The sequence below is a fragment of the Oncorhynchus keta genome, chromosome 16 (genome assembly GCF_023373465.1).
Source record: "Oncorhynchus keta strain PuntledgeMale-10-30-2019 chromosome 16, Oket_V2, whole genome shotgun sequence".
In the NCBI taxonomy this organism is placed as follows: Eukaryota; Metazoa; Chordata; class Actinopteri; order Salmoniformes; family Salmonidae; genus Oncorhynchus; species Oncorhynchus keta.
The window spans coordinates 1840025-1858505 of record NC_068436.1 but is presented as its reverse complement, the minus strand read 5'-3'; the positions used below and the strand labels follow the sequence as shown (position 1 = coordinate 1858505).

The following is an 18481-nucleotide window of genomic DNA, read 5'->3' as shown; positions in this document are numbered from 1 at the left end:
CAAAATCCAGAAAAGAGCTGTTAAATTCCACAACAACCTAAAAGGAAGAGATTCCCAAACCGTCCATAACAAAGCCATCACCTACAGAGAGATGAACCTGGAGAAGAGTCCCTAAGCAAGCTGGTCCTGGGGCTCTGTTCACAAACACAAACACACACCCCACACAGAGCAGCACAATTAGACCCAACTAAATCATGAGAAAACAGAAAGAAAATGACTTGACACATTGGAAAGAATTAACAAAATAAACAGAGCAAACTAGAATGCTATTTGGCCCTAAACAGAGAGTACACAGTGGCAGAATACCTGACCACTGTGACTGACCCAAACTTAAGGAAAGCTTTGACTATGTACAGACTCAGTGAGCATAGCCTTGCTATTGAGAAAAGCTGCCATAGGCAGAAATGGCTCTCAAGAGAAGACAAGCTATGTGCACACTGCCTACAAAATGAGGTGGAAACTGAACTGCACTTCCTAACCTCCTGCCAAATGGATGACCATAGAGACATATTTCCCTAAGATTACACAGATCCACAAAGAATTCGAAAACAAATCCAATTTCGATAAACTCCCATATCTACAGGGTGAAATCCCAGTGTGCTATAACAGCAACAAGATTTGTGACCTGTTGCCACAAGAAAAGGGCAACCAGTGAAGAACAAACACCATTGTAAATACAACCCATATTTATGCTTATTTATTTTCCCTTGTGTACTCTAACCATTTGTACATTGTTACAACACTGTGTATATGTAATGTCTTTATTGTTTTGAAACTTCTGTACGTGTAATGTTTACTGTTCATTTTTATTGTTTATTTCACTTTTGTATCTTATCTACCTCACTTGCTTTGGCAATGTTAACACATGTTCCCCATGCCAATAAAGCCCCTTGAATTGAATTGACAGAGAGAGCGGTAGACAGACAGACAGACAGAGAGAGCGGTAGACAGACAGAGAGACAGAGAGACAGACAGACAGACAGACAGAGAGACAGAGAGACAGAGAGACAGAGAGACAGAGAGACAGACAGACAGAGAGACAGAGAGAGAGAGAGAGAGAGAGAGAGAGAGAGAGAGAGAGAGAGAGAGAGAGAGAGAGAGAGAGAGAGAGAGAGAGAGAGAGAGAGACGGTCAGAGACAGACAGACAGACAGAGAGAGAGACAAAGAGAGCGCGTAGACAAAGAGAGAGAGCGCGGTAGACAAAGAGAGAGAGCGCGGTAGACAAAGAAAGAGAGCGCGGTAGACAAAGAGAGAGAGCGCGGTAGACAAAGAGAGAGACAAAGAGAGAGAGCGCGGTAGACAAAGAGAGAGAGCGCGGTAGACAAAGAGAGAGAGCGCGGTAGACAAAGAGAGAGAGCGCGGTAGACAAAGAGAGAGAGCGCGGTAGACAAAGAGAGAGAGCGCGGTAGACAAAGAGAGAGAGCGCGGTAGACAAAGAGAGAGAGCGCGGTAGACAAAGAGAGAGAGCGCGGTAGACAAAGAGAGAGAGCGCGGTAGACAAAGAGAGAGACAAAGAGAGAGAGCGCGGTAGACAAAGAGAGAGAGCGCGGTAGACAAAGAGAGAGAGCGCGGTAGACAAAGAGAGAGAGCGCGGTAGACAAAGAGAGAGAGCGCGGTAGACAAAGAGAGAGAGCGCGGTAGACAAAGAGAGAGAGCGCGGTAGACAAAGAGAGAGAGCGCGGTAGACAGAGAGGGAGAGAGAAAGAAAGAGAGAAAGAAAGAGACGGAGAACAGGTGAGGTGAAAGACGGATGCAACATTTCCATGTCTAATGAGGTGTACACTGAGGTGGATTCAGAGATGGGGAATTTGGGAATCTCAGCCCTAGCCGAGACAGACAAAGTCCCTCACCTAACCCAGCACCATGGTGCTCTGTAGAGTCCCCTGTCCCACTTTACAACCCCCTCAGCCCTCAGAGCTCCAGAGCCTAGGTCCGGACCTACTATTCTGGGGTGAAAGGAGGACATTTTGATGAGAGCACCTGTGTGGGACGGAATGGAGACACATGGCTATGCTGACAAAAGACAGCAAAACAGAGGAGAGAGAGAACTATTGGGAATAGTAAAAGGAGCAATATGTAGGGACCAGGGACAAAAACACATTCTCTAAAGTCAATCTGTGATCCTGTTCCTGTAGAGCTACCTTCCTGCAGGTTCACGCTCCAACCCCGGTGGGGCGGCAGCTAGCCTAGTGGTTAGGAGCGCTGGCCCATTGCTATTAACTAACCGGGGCACTAGACTAGGGTTAAGGTGAAAACCTACAGGACGGTAGCTCTCCTGGAACAGGGCTGGAGAGCCGTGCTCTATGGGCACGTTTCCTGATAAGAGCAGTGCAGTGGTCGCTGCAGTAGCGAGATAGGGGAGTGTGTATACACAGAGTGTACAAAACATTAGGAACACCTTCCTAATATTAAGTCGAGCCTCCCTTTGCCCTCAGAACGACCTCAATTCGTCGGGCCATGGACTCGACAAGGGGTCGAAAGCGTTCCACAGGGGCGCTGGGTCATGTTGACTCCAATACTTCCCACAGTTGGATGTTGTTTGAGTGGTGGACCATTCTTGATACACATGTGTGAAAAACCCAGCAGCGTTGCAGTTCTTGACACAAATCAGTGCGCCTGGCACCTACTACCATACGCCGTTCAAAGGCACTTAAATCTTTTGTCTTGCCCAGTCACCCTCTGAATGGCACACATACACCATCCACGTCTCAATTGTCTCAAAGCTTGAGAATCCATCTTTTACGCATCTCCTCCCCTTCATCTACACTGATTGAAGTGGATTTAACAAGTGACATCAATAAGGGATCATAGCTTTCACCTGGTCAGTCTGTCATGGAAAGAGCAGGTGTTCCTAATGTTTTGTATAGTGTCTAGATAAAAGTGTGCTTGTGTGCGTGCGTTGTATATGGCACAGTGTGTGTGTGTGGGTTTACTGCAGTAGTGGGTCCATACTTTTCCTGGCTGAGGTAGCGCAGTGGTGTGGGCGTTGGTGCGGAGTGCTGGGGTCCTTGTCTCCCTCAATGCTGCTGGCAGAGCTCCAGCTGCCCCAGCTGCCGCGGCTGGCCCGCACGCTGCCCGATGAGCTGCCCGAGTCTGAGCCCGACTCGCACGCCACGCGCCGCTCCGCGCACTTCCGCCGTGGCCGCACCAGACACACGCCTAGAACAGGAAGGAGGGCGAGAGATGTTGAGGACTGAGTAAAGCCCGTGGCCTAGCTGTAACACTCCAGTCAAATACACTGCTCAATCCCTTCAATGCCCCATATCCGCCCTTCCTTACGCTCCTCCCTCTTGCCCAGCTTCCCTTTTGTCTCCAGCTGTTGAAATAAAGTGTTGAGAAAGAAGGATACGCTGAGGACTGTCCAATATTCAATATAAAATGTCAATCCATTAACTTTCAGTCAGTTACGTCTTTAGCCATCACATTTAATTGGGAATTCCGGTGTTTCTGAAAATGTGACAAAATCGGATATGTACTGGAGTGTCTACCATGGCAATGTGTTGAAAAAGAAAAGGCACTGCGGCAGATACTTGGTCAGTAAATCTGCTTAGAGATGTCCAGAGCATCACAGACACAGCAGAGGGCTTTTAACATGATTGGTTTAGGTGAGGGGTAGGGTTGAACTTCGGTCAAGTTAGCCACAAACTGACAGCGACAGCCACACAGGTTATAAAGTGGTTGAGGGTTGTAACCATAGATGTCGCAGCTTTTTGAATGTGTCTGTGTTGGTCAGTGTTTCCGTTATCCGCTAGCTGGCTTTTGGCCTATAAAATGTGTAAAACCGCATGTGAAGTGTTTTCCGGCAAATTGCATTATGGAACAAACATACGCGCGTAGCCCGCTGCCCTGCGTAGCCCGCCCGCTGCCCTGCGTAGCCCGCCCGCTGCCCTGCGTAGCCCGCCCGCTGCCCTGCGTAGCCCGCCCGCTGCCCTGCGTAGCCCGCCCGCTGCCCTGCGTAGCCCGCCCGCTGCCCCGCGTAGCCCGCCCGCTGCCCCGCGTAGCCCGCCCGCTGCCCCGCGTAGCCCGCCCGCTGCCCCGCGTAGCCCGCCCGCTGCCCTGCGTAGCCCGCTGCCTTGGGTGCATTACTGCGCTGATAACGTGTAGAAATCATAGTTGGTCAACATTTTAAGCTAAACCTTGTGATCTGTTGCATCACACATTGTTATGTAGCCTACTGGTTGTATGAATTAGGGATCTATCATCTCACAACTGTCCCAGAGTCTGTTTGGAATTAATTTCTCGGCAAGGTGACCAATAGAATAGGTAAACCTTTCTACTGTGGGGGATAGTAGATTGACAGGCTAGTGATTCTGCGGTTGGTTACTTGTCTTCGCTGAGGAAATGTAATTTCTCAAATGTCGTGTCAATAAAAAAGGTTTCCGGTCAAATGTCCCCCCGCCACATTTTCCTAACGGAAACCCTGGTGTGTATGTATGTACCCACCGTTCTGTTTGAGGGGGCTGTCGGGGCTGGGCTTCGGTGCGTCTGCTTTTCCTGTGGAGCAGCGGTTCCGAGTGCGGGTTCCATTCATATTCTGTTGTTGTTCTCCCGTTCTCCACTCCGGTTCCCTCTCCTGCACCGACGTCACAACCACACTGTGTTCAGGTAGCCTGTGGGAACAGTGAAGACCATTGTCACTTTTCAATGTCGTTACATTTCACGCAGTGATTCAACAATCAACAGGGTTACAGACCTGAACGTTCTACTATAAACGGCTGCTGGGGGTAGCTAATTAACGGTTGTTTCTTCAATTTAAATCAACCCCAAATCAACATATTCAAATTCACCAACTCACAGCCCAGTTAGAAAGTATTATCGAGAAAAAAAAAAAAAGTACTTTTGGTCAATGAACAATGGCCGCGGTGTGAATAAGGTGTATCACATCTGTGTGGGATGAAGTGGGTCATCCCAAGCGTAAGGTAAGCAATGACTTATTCAAGATTGTCCTTTGAGTGATGTCAATTTCGTTCTCTATAGATTATTATTATTATTTTTTTTATACAGATTTTCTCCCCAATATCGTGGTATGAAATTGTTAGTAGTTACTATCTTGTCTCATCGCTACAACTCGGGGGTCGGGAGAGACGAAGGTCGAAAGCCACGCGTCCTCCAAAACACAACCCAACCAAGCCGCACTGCTTCTTAACACAGCGCGCATCCAACCCGGAAGCCAGCCGCACCAATGTGTCGGAGGAAAAACCGTGCACCTGGCGACCTGGTTAGCGTGCACTGCGCCCGGCCCGCCACAGGAGTCGCTAGTGCACGATGAGACAAGGACGACGCTAGGCCAATTGTGCGTCGCCCCACGGACTTGCCGACTGCGACAGAGCCTGGGCGCGAACCCAGAGTCTCTGGTGGCACAGCTAGCACTGGGATGCAGTCCTAGACCACTGCGCAACCCGGGAGGCCCTTTTCTATAGATTTTACAAACGGAATTCTGCACCAAACCATTTGTCAAGACTCATTTCTAAGTGAGCACAGAGTCTATCATCTCTATCGATTTGAAGATGCCACGTACCCAGAAATCCGCTCTGTGTTCTTCTTACGACTCTTCTTTGCCTTGCTGTTCCCGGCTGGGACACCAGCCTCCGTCTTCTCTGCCTTCTTCCTCTGGATTTTACCATCCTCTCTGGTCTGGAGAAAGAGAGAAATATTCAATTCACATTTCCACCCTGTACTGAAGTACTTAGATTGCACACAAAAAAAAACATCTCTACAGAGCTCGAGTAACCAGGCTACAAGCATAATATATGCCATTTACCATTCACAAGCATCAGAGCAAGCTATCAAATAAAACCAAGTAATAGCCAATTGAGCACCCTGTCTCTCTCTCACCTCTAGCTCAGAGTTGTCCCTTTTCGTCGTTGTGTCCCTCTTCTCCACAAACTGTGAATGTGTACGGAGGCCGCACCCTTTTTCTGTCACGGGGCTGCACAGCAGGAGACCCGGTCGGGGGCCTGGGACCATGGTGACATTGTCGGGGAAGCCGGCCTGCGTTTCCACGGGAAACATAACCGCCACCGGCCCTTTGCTGTCCTCCCGCTGGGCGTCGCTCTGTGGTGGGGCTTCCTTAAAGTGCTGTGTCGTTTTCTTAACGTCGATTTGACAGAGGAACGTGGGCTCGTTGTTGTTGCAGGCGTCCGTGCACAGGTCGGGTTCCAGGGTTCCCAGGTCGGGCGTTAGGTCTAGTTCCCGTTCTTCCTCGGTCGCCGTGGCGGCCGCCGCCGCTGTAGCGTAGGAGCTGGTTCTGTACTTGCCGTAGTAAACGGACACCTTGTGTTTCTTCTGCGGCTGGGAGGGGGTGGTGGAGGCACCCTTCTTGGAGGAGGAAGAGGAGGTGGAGAGGGGCTGGGGCCGGGGGGTGGAGCCGTTGGCCACTGCCGGGGAGCCACGCCCCTTTCCTTTGTCAGAGTTGTGGCAGGTGTCCACATATGTCTTGCAGCTGCCCTTCATTTTACTGGACATGGACAAAAACAAAAAGACTAGTTAGTCTCTCTATGTGTAAACCCATAACAATGCACAACAATCACCAGCTAATCAAATGGGTGACAAGCCTCATTTATAGAACAAAATCAGTTCAGATTTACGTAGATAACATACAGCTACTTTGACAACATTGTTGTACTGGAGTGTTATACCAAGAGTTAAATCAAGTACCACCGAAACATCTAACTTTAATAACACTTTATAACTAGAGGTCGACCGATTGGATTTTTCAACGCCGATGCCGATGATTGGAGGACCAAAAAAAGCTGATGCCGATTAATCGGACGGTTTTAAAAAATATATTTGTAATACTGACAATTACAGCAATGCTGAATGAACGCTTACTTTAACTTATATATTACATAAATAAAATCAATTTAGTCTCAAATAAATTATTAAACATGTTCAATTTGGTTTAAATAACGCAAAAACAGTGTTGGAGAAGTGCAACATGTGCCATGTAAAAAAGCTAACGTTCAAGTTCCTTGCTCAGAACATGAGAACACATGAAAGCTGTTGGTTTCTTTTAACATGAGTCTTCAATTTTCCCAGTTAAGAAGTTTTAAGTTGCAGTTATTATAGGACTATTTCTCTCTATATCATTTGAATTTCATAGACCTTTGACTTTTGGATGTTCTGATAGACGGCACTATAATATTGCCAGCCTAATCTTGGGAGTTGATAGGCTTGAAGTCATAAACCAATCTGTGCTTTGAGCATTGCGAAAAGCTGCTGGCAAACTGAGGAAAGCACGGTTTGAATGAATGCCTACGAGCCAGCTGCTGCCTACCACCGCTCAGTCAGACTGCTCTATTAAATATCAAATCATAGACTTAATTATAATATAATAATCACACAGAAATACGAGCCATGGGTCATTAATATGGTCAAATCCGGAATCTATCATTTCGAAAACAAAATATTTATTATTTCAGTGAAATACGGAACCGTTAGATATTTTATCTAACGGGTGGCATCCCTGAGTCTAAAAATTGCTGTTTCACAACCTTCAATGTTATGTCATAATTATGTAAAATTCTGGCAAATTAACTCGTCTTTGTTAGGAAGAAATGGTCTTCACACAGTTCACAACGAGCTAGGCGGCCCAAACGGCTGCATATACCCTGACTCTGCTTGCATAGAAAGTGGCACAATTTCCCTAGTTAAAATAAATTCATGTTAGCAGGCAATATTAACTAATGCAGGTTAAAAAATATATACTTGTGTATTGATTTTAAATGAAGGCATTGATGTTTATGGTTAGCTACACATTGGTGCAACGGCAGTGCTTTTTTAACAAATGCGCTTGTTAAATCATCACCTGTTTGGCGAAGTAGGCTGTGATTCGACGATAAATGAACTGGCACCGCATCGATTATATGCAACGCAGGACAAGCAAGATATACTAGTAATATCATCAACCACGTTTAGTTAACTAGTGATTATGTTAAGATTGATTGTTTTTTATAAGATAAGTTTAATGCTAGCTAGCAACTTACCTTGGCTCCTTGACTCACGTAACAGGTGGTCAAGCCTGCCACGCAGTCTCCTCGTGGAGTGCAATGTAATCGGCGTCCAAAAATGCTGATTACCGATTGTTATGAAAACTTGAAATCGGCCCTAATTAATCGGTCAACCTCTATTGGCAACCATATAAAACTGTTGATTTTATGTAAAAAATATTTGATTGGAAACGGGTCTCTTGTAAAATATATTCCACAGAGTCTTACTTGACTCCGTTGGGGGTGATGTTGACGGGGCCGTTGTCCCGGGACAGGGCAGAGTTGTGGATGCTCCGGGGGGTGGGGCTGGAGAACTGAGTCAGGATGTACTGGGCCTGGTGGAAAGCCATCAGACAAACACCCGCCAGGGAGAAGCTGAGAGGAGAGAGAGAAAGGATATGGCCGGTTATTCATTGGTGATATCAGTCCAAACAAATTGACAAAGTAGCAGGCACTGGTAATCTGGTTTAGGGAGTCAAAGTCCATTGTCTTTCAACCTGAAACCGGTTTGATTTCTGGGGGGGGGGTATGACATTGGCCTTTCACCACCCAAAATTAGCACTAAGTTGGTACTGGTCTATGCGTCTCAGGGTGGCACTGACCAGGTGAAGATGAGGGTGACCACCCAGAATGTCTCCTCCCAGCTGGGGCCGGGCACCACTTGGGCACAGAGGGGCAGCATGTGGTGGGGCAGCGTCACGTTGAGGGTGAAGGGGAACGATGAGCCGCGTGACGTCACCAGGGTCAGGTCCCGGATCACCCAGGACGACGTGAAGTCTGGAGTGAACCTGGAGGAGGGAGAAAGTGGGAGGTGGGGAGAGAGAAGGAGAAGGTAGAGTAAGAAAAGGAGAAAAATAGAGTGAGCGATTAAGGGGGAAAAGAGGATGGTGAAAAGGAAGTGGGGGAGAGGGGAGACAACCAGAGGGGGAAGAAAGAGAGAGAAAATAGAAGTTGAGACAAAGGCGAGAAGGAGATGAGAGGTCAATGAGCATTACAAATGTCAAAAAACTTTATCTTAATATGTCTCGTATCACAATAAATTATTTACTAAACAATACAAATGTCTGGATGTTTGCGTTCGGACAGAATACAAAAATGATCTATTTTTGATCTATTTTTCTTTCATTACTTTACTTCATGTACCCTTCACTTGAAAGTAACCTGACCCATGCACACTACTGCTGAGTTAATACAAAATATGTTGACATAAAAAAGGTTCAAGAACAATCTGCATCCATTCTGCCGACATCTGACTCACGCAATGGTGATCTCGGAGGAGGAGTTGTGGTCCAGGTTGAAGGACCTGCACTGCAGCACCTCGAAGCCGAAGCCCTGGCACTTGTAGCCGTTGATGTTCATGGACGTGACCGTAAGGGGCAGCTCCCCGGCGTTCTCTACCTTGAAGCTCTTCCAGATGGCAAACAGAGGCTTGTTGGTGCGCAGGCCTGGGAGGTAGATGGGAGGAAGCATTTTATAAAGTAGCCAGCCACACACTCTTAAGAACAGTAGAGCAAGACAAGTGCTGAGTCCCAAATGGCACCCTATTCTTTTTATAACACACTACTTTTGACCAGGGTCCCCTACTTTTGACCAAATACGTCACTATACAGGGAATAGGGTGACATTTGCTATGTCACCAAGGATTAATTAGCCTTGGTAGGAGAACACACAAGATAAGGCACGCTTTATTGTCAGTTTAATAAAAAATAAATCTGCTTTGTGCCATTAAAAGGAGTTTATTAAAGGATATGACAGGTTGTACAGCAGAACTACCACCACTAATAGTAAGACAATGATTAAGTAGCCTAGTTTCAAATTCAAGGGCCTTATAATAGAGTTTGAAGTGCAAATTAACCTGAAATGTGTTGAATTCACTTTGCCATTACTATGAAGTACCATCATTTGCCTTGACTAATGAATTGTATTTGTAATGCATTTAAAAATGGACAAACATCGAATAAGATCTAGCTACATACAGTAAATACTGTATACTTAGGGCGGAGGGTACAACGCATTTTACGATATACCGTTATTCAACACAGACCGAGCCCCTCTTTCCCCGTCACTCAAGGAGCACATTTGCTCCTCGACCAGGAGACACTCGCGCTTAGTCTGCATGCAGCAGAGCAACTATGTTGATGACAACAATGCTGTTTTCACTTTGCTTCTTAATATAAATCCACTAGCATTCTATAATTACACATAATTTGTGTTTCTTACATCTGCAAACAGCAAACAGCTAGTTTATTTTTTTCAAACAGCTAGTTTTTCTTTTTTTAGCATATTGGGCCTAAATCTTGTTAGCCGCTAATGCTAATCGCTAGTTAGCTGGCTGGCTAGCTAGCTAATAAATGTACTGAGTCAGAGCAAATGTAATTAGCTATACAGCCTGATAATACCAGTGATGGTTTAGACCAAAATCAGCATGCTGTTTGTGCAACAGTATCTTCTAAATCAAAGAGGAATACGCAAAGCATGAATATCTTAGAAGTAGCTAAGTGAAAACATTTAACGTAGCCAAAGATTATAGATCCCCCTAGGAAACACATATCAACACTTTGGTTCCTACCCTGTCACAATAACTCCTCCCTGGCATTTTCATTTGTTGTCATGCCAAACACTGTATTCAAAGCGCCCACTATTATACTATAACTATATAATTAGTTAGATTTACACTAAATCGCAAGTCAAATCGCAATTGCAACATCTGATTAAAAATAAGGCCTAGATTGTTTGCCCTACGTGGCAGTGTGGAAATTATTTTAAATAAGTGCAGGAAATAGATTTTCATCTTCAGTGAGAGAAAGGTGGATAAATGACAAATATTAAAATGAACACAGTGGTTGGCTCACCATCTCGGCACTCCATGAGGGTGGACTGAGGGACATTAAAGCGTAATGAGGCTCCGGGGCCCGGCAGCTTGCCCCCCACCCTCAGCAGCTCCTTGGCCCCATGACCCCGCACCATCACCATGTCAAACACTGTCAGATTGTTCCTGAGACAGAGAGAGACAAGAGAGAGGAAAAAAGAGAAAGAGAGAGTCAGACTGTCTCTAGACTCAGCTCCCCGACTCGCACTTCCTCGCGCACCAACAGTAGAGTGACAGACGACACTTGAAAAATAATGGCAACTCGAGACTAGAGGGTCACCAATGCTGAGTGTCAACAAAACCGACAGCACATGGCACCATAATCAAATCTGGCAAACGTCATTAAAATACCTGGTGCCATCTAGCTTGGCTCCATTATTGACCAAAACAACAATAATATCACGCACAAAGCTAAGTGTTTGCATTGTACTGCTATAACTACTGTAATATCAGAGCTCATATCAAGATCTTGCATGCACAAGAGACTACAACTACCAGTATGCAACAACTGGGGAGGGGTACTGTTTATGTGGTAATTTTGTATGTACATGACAACATGAAAATCAGAAGACTATTCCTAAGAACGTGTCAAAATGTAGAGGTGTCAATCATAGTGTACCTGATGAGTAGGATGGTGGTGGTGGGTTTGTGTTCGGAGGGGGTGAACACCACAGCCACCTCCCTGCTCTCCCACGGCTGGAGGAGGAGACGCAACGCTCCCTCTCCCCTCACACTCTCCCTGCCCTGCAGACAACACACAGGGTTCATATATCACTGCATGAGCACACTTTATATATAGCGAGAATTATTCAACTGCGCTCTCCTGGACAGCTGAAACACTTGTGGGGTTGTCTGTATCAGGCATATCTGGAGTAGGAGTGCTGATCTAGGATCAGGTCTTGCCTGGTCATTTTGATCTAAAAGGGCTGAGACGCTTGATACATACAGCCCCCATTGGCTTTCATTCTCTACTAATCATGGACCGATTCAGACCTGGGACACCAAAGCCAATGATTAAAGACTGCATTGGTTTCCCATAACTAGAGCAGTGTTTCTCAATCCATTCCTGGGGGGGTCAGCACTAACTTGGATTCCCTAGGAGTGGATTGAGAAAATCTGAGCTGGAGTGTCAAAAGAACAGAATGACTAAAGGACATGCATCAAAATGCAATAAGGACCAAAGGATAACGCAATAAAAAGACAAATGCTCCATGTTCGCTGCAAAGTCGGTGAGTTAGCTAGCTACCCACCGTAGGTCAATAAAATAGCACACTTGGGAGCAGTAAACAATGAGCTCTCAAAAATGTCCTGTCATTTCATTGTAATCCACTGATCTTGGGATTGGAATTGCCAGGGACCTCACGAAACAATATTATCACGATACACAATACTGTAAAGTGCATTTGGAAAGTATTCAGACCCCTTCCCTATTTCCACAACTTGTTACGTTACAGCCTTATTCTAAAATGGACCAAGCTTGTAGTGTCATATTCAAAAAGACTCAAGGCTGTAATTTCTGCCAAAGGTGCTTCAACAAAGTATTGAGTAAAGGTTCTGAAGACTTATGTAAATGTAATCAGCTTTTTTTTTTTTTTTACATTTGCAAACATAAATAAAAAAAAGTTTGCTTTGTCATTATGGGGTATTGTCTGTAGATTGATGAGGAACAAATGTATTTAATACATTTTCGAATAAGGGGGCAACGTAACAAAATGTGGAAAAAGTAAAGGCGTCTGAATACCTTCCGAATGCACCCTATATGTATCACGACTGTATTGAGATTCGATACTGTGATTTTATTGTGATTCGATGTTCCAAAGCTCACGTGTTTGCTGCAGAGAAACGAGAAAGCCATGAGAAAACACGTTTTAAAAAGAAGATGGAAAACAAGCTATAGGATGAGATATGCCAGAGTTTTGGCGCAGGTACAGCCGACTATCATTTGTTAATGTTAACTACCTAGCAATTTATATATATATATTTTAATCGCTATACTCTACTTTATTTCCCCCCCCATCCCTGCCCTACACCTAATACATTACAGCAGCCCCAGTCCCATAGGCAGACAGTGGAACAGACAAACTACATTTCCCAGAATGCACAGCATCCTTACCTTGTGCTCTGCATGCAGCAGAGTGAACTCTGTAGTGCTGATGTTGACAGAGAGGGGGCTGATATTGAACCTGGAGAAACAGGGGAGAGAGGAGGAGGCCAAACAGTAAGACACCTCATCAATAACACCTACAAGGGATACTCAGAGCTAACGGGTACTAAACTGCAATGTTAAAGGGGCAGTTCTGTCTAAAATCAACAAATATTTGTATGAACTGTCCATTTAAGGAGTGGGAAACTAACGCGAAGGAATGTGTTACAATGGTCTGAAGTGACTTCCCATTCCTTCCTCTGCGCTGATCTCAAAACGCACTATAGGTGAAAGCAATATGGTTCAGTTGTTTCACTTCAGTGCAGATGAAGGAAAGGAGATGAGGAGAGGAAGCCACTATAGACTATTGAGACGCACCCAAGGAAGTGCATCTCCTGTGCAACTAATGTTGAGAGGTGGTGTCCTTGGGTTCGTACCATTTGGTGAGGAGGTCAAGGGCTTCCAGGGGAGCTGGGTACAGGGAGAGGGCTCTGATCTCCACACACACCACAGAGGAGGAGGGGTTCTTCAGAGTCAGCAGCTTAACCTGGGGGAAAGATCAAAGTTCAAAATATGTATTGTACATTGACAATTGTATTTAGTTTCCATGGCTCACAGCAGGACACGTAACATAACAAGACATTGCAATGGAAAAGCATACTAATGTTAAAAGTGTAGATGGTAGAGTTACATTTTTTTATTTTTATTATTACAAATATCTCAAATCCTCCAACGGCTGCAGGTGAATTGTTGACCAATTGTAATACAGAGCTTTTCAACTATTAGTGTGTGATAAAAACATGTTTGGGTTACCTTGCTTTCATTGACAGGGACAGCACCAAAGTCTAGAGGGGATGAGGTCTCTGCTGGTAGTCTTGGCCACCTTTAGTGAACAGAAGAAAATGGGAACTGTAAGTGTAATGTGTGTGTGGCCCACCACCATTATAAGTGATATAAGTGATTATAAGTGTTACGAGTGACTAGATAAATGTATCAGTCACTGAGGGTAGGAAAAATGCTGTGTGTGTGTACGAGTGACCAGACAGAGTAAAGGAGGGAAGTGAACAGCCGTGCGTCTCACCTGCAAGGCAGCTGGTCTTTGCGGATTTGCCAGCGAGAGCAGAGCTCCGAGGCCAGTCTGCTGTCCAGCATCCAGGAGGAGGAGTCTGCGAGGAGAGAGCGCTGCCACTGGACACGACCTGGAAACACCCATACAACACAGCCTGAGTGGACCACACACCTGCACACATATCAGTCAAACACACACTGTACCAACAGCAGAGACCAATGACTCATGCATGCACGCCACAAATGTGTGCGCACACACACACACACGACTCACCTGCTTCTGACAGTCTGAGAGGACATAGTCGGCCACACTCCCCCTCTGCTTCAAACACAACATTACCCTGCTGGAGAGGAAACACACTCCCATTAGAGAACACACTACATTATTTTTGGCTGAATTTATGTCAGATCAATATAATGCCGTTTAACCATTTGTTAGCGCGCGTGCGCACACACACACGCGCGCGGGGAAAGGATTCAGACCCCTTGACTTTTCCCACATTTTGTTACGTTACAGCCTTATTCTAAAATTGATTCAATTGTTGTTTTTTTAAAAATGTTTGCAAATTAAGATTTTTTTTTACAACTGAAATTTTACATAAGTATTCTTTACTCACTATTTCGATTTGGTTCAAGTCTGGGCTCTGGCTTGGCCTCTCCTGTATTGCACCTTCACCCCAGTCTAAGGTCCTGAGCACTCTGGAGCAGGTTTTCATCAAGGATCTCTGTACTTTGCTCCGTTCTTCTTTCCCTCGATCCTGACTCGTCTTCCAGCCCCTGCAAAACATCTCCACAGCATGATGCTGCCAACACCATGCTTCACCGTAGGGATGGTGCCAGACTTCATCCAGACGTGACGCTTTGCATTCAGGGCCAAGAGTTCAATCTTGCTTTCATCAGACCAGAGAATCTGGTTTCTCCTGGTCAGAGTCCTTTAGAAGCCTTTTGTCAAACTCCAAGTGGAGTGGCTTCCACCTGGCCACTCCCATAAAGGCCTGATTGGTAGAGTGCTGCAGATATTGTTGTCCTTCTGGAAGGTTCTCCCATCTCTGTCAGTGACCATCGGGTTCTTGGTCACCTCCCTGACCAAGGTCCATCTCCCCCGATTGCTCAGTTTGGCTGGGAAACCAGCTCCAGGAAGAGTCTTGATGGTTCCAAACTTCTTCCATTTAAGAATGGAAGGCCACTGAAGAATGATGGAGGCCACTGTGTTCTTGGGGACCTTCAATGGTGCACTTCCCCAGATCTGTGCCTCGACACAATCTTGTCTCAGAGCTCTACGGACAACTCCTTCGATCTCATGGCTTGATTTTGCTCTGACATGCACTGTCAACTGTGGGACCTTATATAGACAGGTGTGCGCTTTTCCAAATCATGTCCAATGGAGTCAATTTACCACAGGTGGACTCCAATCAAGTCGTAGAAACATCTCAATGATGATCAATGGAAACAGGATGCACATGAGCTCAATTTCGAGTTTCATTAGCAAAGGGTCTGAATACGTATGTAAATAAGGCCTTTACATTTTTTACAATTAATTCGCAAACATTCCTAAAATCCTGTTTTCGATATGTAATTATGGGGTAGTGTGTGTAGATTGTTTTCCTCATCAATGTATATAATCCATTTTAGAATAAGGCTGTAACGTAACATTTGGAAAAAGTGAAGGGGTCTGAATACCTTCCGAATGCACTGCGCGCGGGCGCACACACACACCCGATATCAGAACAAAGGCGTGAGTGAGCAGATTTTAAACATTAGAGATCATAACAACAGACAGTAATAGTGTGGTTATTCAGGACTGTAGTAGTATGTAATACAGTTGTCTATGGCAGTGTTTCTCAGACCGGGGGTGTTTATCCACAAGGTATCTCAGCATATGAGTGCTGATCTAGGATCTGTCCATTAAATCTTATTCATTATGATCTAAAAGACTTGATCCTAGATCAGCACTGCTACTCTTTGTGGACACAGGCCCTGGTCCTTGAGTCCGAAAGTGGTGCACATCTTTGTTTTTGGCCTAGCACTAAAACACCCGATTACACTAACAAACTCCTCATCAATCCTTTGATTAGTAGAATCAGGTGTGTATTGCTAGGGCAGAAACAAAAATGCGCACTCCTGGTCTATCGAGAGTATGGCGGAGTGTGTATGCAGACAGTCCCTGGGAGTGTTACCTTGGCCAGGGTGGAGTGAAAGTGGAGGGGTAGTTTCAGGGCCAGACCCAAGCCAGTGGTCAGGGAGAGGGTGGATAGCAGGTTTAGGGGCAGGCTCCTGTTGAGGAGCTGCAGTGAGAGGAGCCGCCAGCAGCCACCCTGGGGCACTGACACTGCCCCGCTGAAGTTGACCACCTTGACGCACGGGGGACAGACTGTCAGCACAGACATACCGATAGCAGGAGAGTCAACTATAACTACGCACATCTCCTTCTCTCATATTTGAACTAGAGACTGATTTCAACCTGGGAAACTAGGCCTGTGAAACTTTGAGAGACTGAATTGTGCACCGGTACCAATATGTATAAAGAAACCAAGGCAATTTTACACATAGCTTTCGGGCTGAACTTTGACATTTCTATCGACCTTAAGCAAAAAAAATCTGGTCGACCTCATAAAAAAGGAATTCATGGAACCACATTTGTAGGACGTAGCCATCTTCTGAGATGCCCAGCGCAACTACAAAAGAAGACCACCACCCCTACCTTCAGTAAGCCCTGGGACTCCGGGGAGAGGGTGGCGTCCTGGACGGCGAGGGGAAAGTGGAGGGTGTTGGTCAGCCACAGGTCCACGTGGTCGGCCCCTCTCTGCCTCAGTCTCACCTGAAAGAGACTAGACAGCTCCAACCCCCTGGAGAGAGGAGGGACAACCATTGAAACGTGCTCTGGAGGAGTGAGAGGAACTCTTGTCTCTTAAAATTGTGCTGATAACGTAACGCCCATTCACCACATTTTCTAGCGTTTTTTTTTTGTTATCTGGATTTTATACTTTGTAAATACAAACTGAAAACGGAACATAAATGTCGTCTTACACACCTTGAGGGCAGAAAATACAGTCGAAATCTCCTTTTGAGCAGAGTATCTGTATGGTCTTACCTGTGTGTGATGTGGAAGCCAGGGAAAGTGTTCACTGTGTGATTCCCCAAGACCTGTAGGCTAATATGACTGGAGCATCTTCTACCCTGACCTGGCAGAGACCCTGCTGAACACAGTCGACATTGGATTTTAAAAGTAGGAGGTTCCTCTCGGTAAATAAGTTACGTTCCAGCTAATACAGGGCAGTCGGAAGGTATTCATAGCCCTTGACAAAATTGATGAAATAATAAATGATATCGTCTTGACTCAATAAGTATTCAACCCCGTTGTTATGGCATGCCTAGTCAAGTTCAGGAGTACATATTTGCTTAACAAGTCACTTGATCATTTGCAGGGACTGTGTGTGCAATAAAAGTGTTTAAAATTATTTTTTTAATGACTACCTCATCTCTGTACCCCCCACCTACAATTATCTGTAAGGTCCCTCAGTCGAGCAGTTAATTTCAAACACAAATTAAACCACAAAGACCAGGGATGTTTTACAATGTCTCTCAAAGAAGGGGACCTATTGGTAAGCAGACATTGAATATCCCTTTGAGCATGGTGAAATGATTAATTACACTTTGGATGGTGTATTAATACACCCAGTCACACTACAAAGATGACTACTGTAACTCAGTTGCCGGAGAGGAAGGAAACCACTCAGGCATTTCACAATGAGACCAATAAGAACCCCAGAGTGGAGGTGTCATAATACCCATAAGACAAAGTGGTCAAACAGGGAAATGGTCCCAATCATTTCTTCTGCCATTCATCCAATAGGGGATTTTAAAAACACTTCAAATAAGGTCTGTGTTTTGTGTAGACTAACCCTGGTGATATGTTTTCATAACCACGTAAATCTCTTTGACAAGATGGCGTATCCATATATTTCGGCTCTATTTACTCCGTCTAAGCCGCTAATTAGACACAAAGTAGACGTAATGCAAAACTACAAATCAAGCTCCTGCATGTTATCCCTAGCTGACACCGTTGCTAACATGTATTGTGTCAAATTAAAAAACTTACACAAGACAGCTCACAGAATTGTCCATTTCAAGAAATGTTGCAAATTTATTCATTACTACATTTAGTAAACAGATAGCTAATCCAGATTCTTACCTTTGCCTCGATTCGGCAGTCTTGTCCAGATCATCATGGTATTTATTTTCATTTTCATGATAGCTACATTAGCATCTAATTAGAGTTTCATTTTTAGGGGGTAAATACAGATGAATATATTGATCAAAGTAACCTTGTCCTAGAGAGATTTAAACAGAAAACATCACATCACTGGGTAGGCCAACATGAAACACAGCCCCCACTTTAAGTGTTTCTAAAA

At 45.3% G+C, this 18481-nt stretch overlaps 1 protein-coding gene across 5 annotated transcripts in view; it reads right to left on the bottom strand.

Annotated features, from left to right (window-relative positions):
* The window catches only part of tmem131l (transmembrane 131 like), a 92350-nt gene that overhangs the window by 8449 nt on the left and 65420 nt on the right, over positions 1 to 18481 (bottom strand). For 3 of the 5 annotated variants that reach the window (XM_035789092.2, XM_035789091.2, XM_035789088.2), the window contains exons 12-28: positions 17161 to 17266; positions 16771 to 16915; positions 16247 to 16420; positions 14344 to 14413; positions 14083 to 14200; positions 13815 to 13884; positions 13439 to 13548; positions 12972 to 13041; positions 11478 to 11602; positions 10842 to 10984; positions 9248 to 9434; positions 8592 to 8777; positions 8218 to 8364; positions 5837 to 6458; positions 5520 to 5635; positions 4445 to 4611; positions 2954 to 3160 (exon numbers count right to left, since the gene is read on the bottom strand). In XM_035789092.2, coding sequence (XP_035644985.1) covers positions 2954 to 3160; positions 4445 to 4611; positions 5520 to 5635; positions 5837 to 6458; positions 8218 to 8364; positions 8592 to 8777; positions 9248 to 9434; positions 10842 to 10984; positions 11478 to 11602; positions 12972 to 13041; positions 13439 to 13548; positions 13815 to 13884; positions 14083 to 14200; positions 14344 to 14413; positions 16247 to 16420; positions 16771 to 16915; positions 17161 to 17266 — 2763 coding nt within the window. The remainder of the gene's footprint in view (positions 1 to 2953; positions 3161 to 4444; positions 4612 to 5519; positions 5636 to 5836; positions 6459 to 8217; positions 8365 to 8591; positions 8778 to 9247; positions 9435 to 10841; positions 10985 to 11477; positions 11603 to 12971; positions 13042 to 13438; positions 13549 to 13814; positions 13885 to 14082; positions 14201 to 14343; positions 14414 to 16246; positions 16421 to 16770; positions 16916 to 17160; positions 17267 to 18481) is intronic. The other 2 variants (XM_035789090.2, XM_035789089.2) reach the window with 2 other exon arrangements.